The sequence below is a fragment of the Egretta garzetta genome, unplaced genomic scaffold, assembly GCF_000687185.1.
Source record: "Egretta garzetta isolate BGI_Z169 unplaced genomic scaffold, ASM68718v1 scaffold375, whole genome shotgun sequence".
In the NCBI taxonomy this organism is placed as follows: Eukaryota; Metazoa; Chordata; class Aves; order Pelecaniformes; family Ardeidae; genus Egretta; species Egretta garzetta.
Window position 1 is genome coordinate 1,335,648 of NW_009259786.1, and position 6,096 is coordinate 1,341,743.

General features: G+C 39.0%; 1 protein-coding gene across 1 annotated transcript in view; it reads right to left on the reverse strand.

Annotated features, from left to right (window-relative positions):
• SEMA4D (semaphorin 4D) overlaps nucleotides 1-1,482 on the reverse strand; it is a 19,730-nt gene extending 18,248 nt beyond the window's left edge. The window contains exon 1 of the mRNA XM_009639528.2: nucleotides 1,144-1,482. Within this exon, the coding sequence (XP_009637823.1) occupies nucleotides 1,144-1,237 (94 nt within the window). The 5' untranslated portion in view covers nucleotides 1,238-1,482. The remainder of the gene's footprint in view (nucleotides 1-1,143) is intronic.
• Between the last annotated feature and the right edge of the window lie 4,614 nt (nucleotides 1,483-6,096).

Genomic DNA, 6,096 nt, shown 5'->3' on the forward strand with positions numbered 1-6,096 from the left:
CTGCAGTACATTACCTTAATACCATAAACCAGCAATGTGCCAAATTTTAACTATTATACAAGATTGGAGCATCGAGGAGTCTAAGCAGTAACTACAAGCCTTGGCTAGACTACCCTTTCTAAAAAGCTACATCAGCAGCTCACTAATTGCTATACCAATAAACAGGAAAAACACTTCCTATAACCATCTCATAAATCACCTTATTGTTACTACTTCTACTTCATGACTTCTCAGTATTTAACATCCTTATTTAAGGCTGCTTCTTCGTACTTAACTAACTAGTAGTATAGGAGGACCCAAACACAACACCTTGTAAAAATTCAAGCATCCATACCACAGGGAGGTGCAGAGGGAAAGAAGAAAAAAAAAAAAAAAAGAAAATAAATTTAAAAGGATATTCACAAACAGCAGTAAATAACTATAGTCCTTGCTCTAGAGTCCTCTTCAGACACAGGCTAAATTGTTCAAGCAAATGCTAAAGGATTCTCTGATCCATATTACTTCTCTTTGTGACACATTTGCCGGCTCTTGCCGATTTTATCAGGAGATTATGAGTATTTGCTGCAACTTCAAATACAGGGAAAGTGGTGTTCTGGGAAAAAGATTGTTTCGACTCTAGGCATCATATAATTCTGTCAGAAGAGGGCCAAATGCTTATTGTTCCTTCACTTGGTGATTTATTTTGTGCACAGGATGGCTTAGTGTCAAAATACATCTCAATCTGAAAAAGTCTAAAAAAAATTATTATTATTATTAGATAGAGAGGTGCATTTTGCTAATATGTTCAGACTCAAAGTAAAAATAATTTGTTAAAACAAAACACAGCTATTGGATTTTTCTCCTGAAGCAAGCTTCAGCTGCAAGATCCTTCAGCTGAGAAAGCCAAATTCAAAATTCCTCTTTTAAAAAGCTATGTTTTCAGAACTACTTGAAGGATCTGAAATCAAATTAACCCAGTGCCTGAATCACTTTTGACTATTCTGGTCCTAAGCACTTCACAAGCTGAGCAGAGGCAGCAACACCTGACCAAACTCACAGCAAGCAGGCTGGAAGAACATACAGCCTCAGAGAGTTTCAGATCCCACAGAAACCCTGAGGCTGTGGCAGTGTCCCATATTACACTACTGAAATTTCTCTTCTTACCTCTGTGTTCCCAAGTGATCCTTGGTACTGGGCCAAATGCTACTGCCACTTCCAGTAACAAACCCCAAACTGCATAAAAAGCACACAGAGCCATCTTCAGTGTCCTTGCTCTTCGGTGCTCCTTGGATAACTGCAGCAGGTAGCGTTTCTTCGGCAGAAGAAATGCAAATCCCACAGAGTATTAGAGGCCAGGCATTTCAGACCTTGAGAGCAGTGCAACAAGTCAGGCTGGAACAACCGTACAAGTACACGCTTTTCAGTAGATCACTTCTTCAAGAGAACACACATTTTCCAGGATGCTGCATACAGAGCCTGCCCACACTCTCCACAGGCTGTGGAGCTGCTGAGAAGTGCAACTGAGCACATTCTTCTCTTTTGCTGAAGAAATAAATGATGCTGCAGAGAGAGGAGGGGAGCAAGAAGTAGAAAAGAAAGCAAACCAAGTGCTGCCAAAAATAGCATGTTGTATGTACTGATCTTGCAATACTTCTACAGCTGTCTGCATAGCTTAATTTGAATAAAGAATACATTATTTAGTGAAAATACAACTCTTAAAAACAAGCTACACATTACATGGCAAACAGGCCATAACTGAAAGCAATCACTTCCACCTAGAATGCGAAATATAAATATTTTGAACTTCCACTTATGTTTAATACACAAAATTCAACTCTAGTTTGCATATTTTCTTACTTTTAATAGTGAGTCAGAGAAAATCCCACCTCTCTGATAAATGATAAACCAAGATAATAAATATCACTATGGCTAAGTTCAGAGAGCAAAGGACATGAGAAGTGCAACATTAATCTTAAGTGTCTGTTATACAAACGTGCTGCACCTCCCATCCTTGGGATCTTATGAACAGAAGTGTCATTTTTAGCAAAGCCTTTTCATGCTACTAATGCACTCAAAGTGTGTGTGGGTAGAAAGAAATTCAGCTATGGAAAGCAAGGGCTAATCCACCGAGTACAAAAACAAAGGGAGAAAATGCTTAAATAGGAAAACTCCTAGATAGTCCTATGAAAGTCACTCTATCTATGAGGCACCCATTACTCTCAGGCCCAGAAAGGGCTCTGGCCTCAGCAATCAACAAAACCATTCACCAGCAATCAACAAAACCATTCACCAGCAATCAACAAAACCATTCACCACTTTCTACACCATCTTCCACGAGTCTCCGCTGCTCCCATCTTCCTGCAACGACTCCTAGGTCAAGGCTCTCCCAAGTATTTACCACGAGAAACAAGTTCCAGATTAAGCTCAGCTCCATCAGTGTTCACTGGCTTTGATTAGATTTGAGTGCTTTGCATTTCTGGAAAGTTAGGTCTCTAATGCTTTAGGTTTTACTCCTAAAAATGAGCTAAAACTTGCTTGAAAACAAGAATGTTTAAGAAGTAAAGCAGAAAGACTTGAAATGCTTAGTTACATAATTAAACTCTAATTAAAAGTGACCACAGGTCTATTTTTCTGTTTTCTGTGAAACTACTGAAAATTTTCTGAGGTAAATTTAAACCAGTAGTTTTAATTTAGGCACTCTGCTGCTTATGATTTTATACCAATGTATAATGACGAACTGGAGCAAAGTAACATGTAGACAACTTGCATGAGTCTTCCATAATGCTTGTATTTATGGTGACAAAAAACAGGGCAACTACAGAAGAAGAAACAATTAACAGAGCTCATGTCAGTTTGGCAGAGCACAGATGGAAATTCAGAGCTGTGAACACTCCCATTAACATTCATAATTTTAGTGCACAGGCAGAGAAACAGGAAGAGTCAAGTTTCTGATCTCTCAAAGGACAAAATATCAAAACTGGTACAAAGAAAAATTTCAGGCTGCCTAAGTGCTAATAAGGAATACTAGCACGCATTACGAAAGTAGGGAGTTGCGATGGCGCATCCTGACTGTTACCAAGACTGAAAAACATATAGTTCCAACGTCCATGTCAGTGAGCATCAAAGAAACAGTGCTCCAGTCCACCTACTAGAAAAATGCAAAATGCTAGCCCTGCAATGGGACAAGCTGAGAAACCAACATCGGAAAGGAAACTGCCATTTTCCCCATCCTCCAGGACACAGAGGCAAAGTAAGTAACAAGCACAAAGAGGTATTTGTGAACACATAATGTCATTTTCCAAAGATATCAATTCAGAAACCTTTATCAGTAACAAATTAGGTTTTTGGTAAGTAATAAAATGGAACATTAAAAACTACAGGTCAGTGCCTTCTCCCTCAGTCAGCATGATAAGGCTGGATTCAAGTGTGCATCTTGTATGTGTGATACTTGCACAAGCCATCTAAATTCTGGAATTTCAAAGTTAGGAAATGCCCAGTTTTGCAATCCTGGTTTTGAAATCTTTTTTTTCCTTCTAGTAACTACTTAGTTGCATTGTGCAACTTCAGAATTCTGCTCAGTATTACAAACATCGCTAAATGGATCTACCTTTATCTTCTCTATTAAGGTTAAACCCATATTGAGAATCTACTGACACACACACCCATAGCAGTCAGCGTTAACAGCTGGGATCATTGTGATTCTGAAGAAATTATCATTAGCATCACAAGAGTATCCAGTCTCTCCCTGCACCAGACGGGCTGTGGCCCTCCTGCCCTAATCCTGTCACCATTTTCCTGATTCCCCAGGCACACAGTGCCCACATCGTTTTCCTCCCATTTTGTATTGCACTTCATTCTCCTCCCCGGGGTTCTCTTCTCGCAATCCTCCACCTACTCTGTGCTTATGCTCTCATCTGTGGTACCGCCTCCTCCTCCTCCCCAACACAAGCAGTGCACAACTTTATGACCACAGGTGATGCAAGCCCCGGCAAGGCTGCCAGACAAAAGACCACCTTCCTTTGGGCTAGAAGGAAGACCTTCTAACATATACACTTCCCTACCTCTCCATGAAATAATTTTCACATGCTTGCTGCCCAAGTACAGCAAATGAGGGCCTTGCAGTAAGCAACAACCAACTGCAAGGCACCCTCCCTTCCCCCTGCTGGGAGAAAAAAACCACAGGTTTCCCAGGCAGCCTACCCTGCTATTTTCAGATAAAAAAAAAAAAAAATTATGCATTTGTAGAACTTGTAAGTTACTATGATGAGGGATAGGAAGCTCAATATGGAGAGACAGGCAAATTTATAAGCAAATTGCTTCCTCCAGCAGAAAAGGTGGGAGTTAAAAGATTCACCTGTCAGAAGGCATAAATCGCAAGTTCTCCCAAAATAAGTTTCTTCAAAGACTTTTGAAAGCTTTAACAGAATACAGACCTGCTTCAATGTTTATTGATGCCCATTTGACAACAAGGATTTTAAGGCTTCATACATGAAAAAACAGACCACAGAACTCCCACTTTGAGATTTCGCTTAAACCGGACTTTTTCAATTTGCCCAAAGTTTTGTTTCCAAAAATAGAAGAAAAAGTTAGCAATGCTTGTATTTTAAGCAATCAAAATTACACAGTAAGAAATGTGCAATTTATCTTTAGCAGTTGAGTTTTAGTTACATAGTTCATTTATTTTAGACCAGTAAGGACAGGCTGCATATATCCTTTGCTTTAGTTCTCACCCTTTAAAACCTCAAGTACAGTGCCATTTTTAGACTGTCTCACCAAAAACATAATTTTTACACTATTTTTCTTACTATGCAATACATATGAACTTGCTTTCTGCTGAGGTAAGTTAAAACCTCAAACTAGCTGACCAGTAGCCCTTTATGACTAACATACATGTAGAGCACAGGATCATTTCAAACTGTACTCAAAATACTTTGTAGTTTCTAGGTGCAAATTAGATGAAGCGTTTTAAGATAATTTGATGTGGTCTTTACCTCCACCACAAAGCCTGCTGGAGGATGTGCACTAGTGTTAAAAGAGGATAAAAATTCTGAAGAAACTGAAATTCCCAGTTTTAGGCTGAAATCTTCAGTGAAGACAGAAATGTATTATTTTCCTGATTTTGCATTATAAATATGCCACCAGGTAGTACTCAGGAAGCTAATAGTTGAGCTTAAAGCAGTGAATATTTATAATCTTCACTTTTTTTTTTTAAACTTGCATTCCTGGTTTGGTTTTTTTGGTGGTTTTGGGTTGTTTTTGTTTTTGCTTGTTGGTTGGTTGTTTTTTGGTTTTTTTTGTTTTTTTTTTTTTTTTTACAAAGATGGCAAGAAAACAAAGTATTATGCCAAAAAAACCTTCCAAAGATTACAAGACAACAACTAGGAGATTAAGATTCTTATTTTTCAGATTATGGGTGGATTGTTATAAATATCACATTAGTATTAAATTCCAAAGAGCAACATGAAAGCGTTTGCTTCTGCTTGCTTTGTCTTTCAGAAAAAGAAAGCTAACTCTAGCATGTTGGACAAGTTGACCTCTAAGCTATCAGAGGTTGTAGGCATTGTAGCCTGGCTGTGTAGAAGCAAATTAAACCAAAATTATTAATGTAAAACTACAAGGATGATCAGTGGACCCAACCACAGCTGCAGTGCCAGCACCTTCTGCTAACTTGGACGCTAAGCTATCCCAAATGCAGAATTCAAGACCTGCCCAGGGGAAAGATGTGGTTTAAGATCCTTCTCTGCCTCACTGGGTTCTCCCAGATATTGAACCTGGGTTGTGATAGTGTCAGTGCTGCAGCGAGAACTGTTCAAACGACCAAGAAATAAAAGTCCCTGAAATTCCAAATCCATCTTCCCCTACCACTTACTTAAACATACTACCACAATACAAAATATCGCTCAGCTTCTTCCTCATCTCTTCTCGGGCTCACAGGACTCAGTCAGTCAAAGTTATTTGAAGATGCCTACTGGCAAGTACCAGCACTCGCAGAAGTACCTGCATGTCTAAATCAACAGGCACACATGCTTTTTTAAAAAACAAAACAAAAAAAAAAAAAACCACAACAAAAAAACCCCCCAAACCACTATCCTAAGGGTCCCGCAACACTTCCAAAGA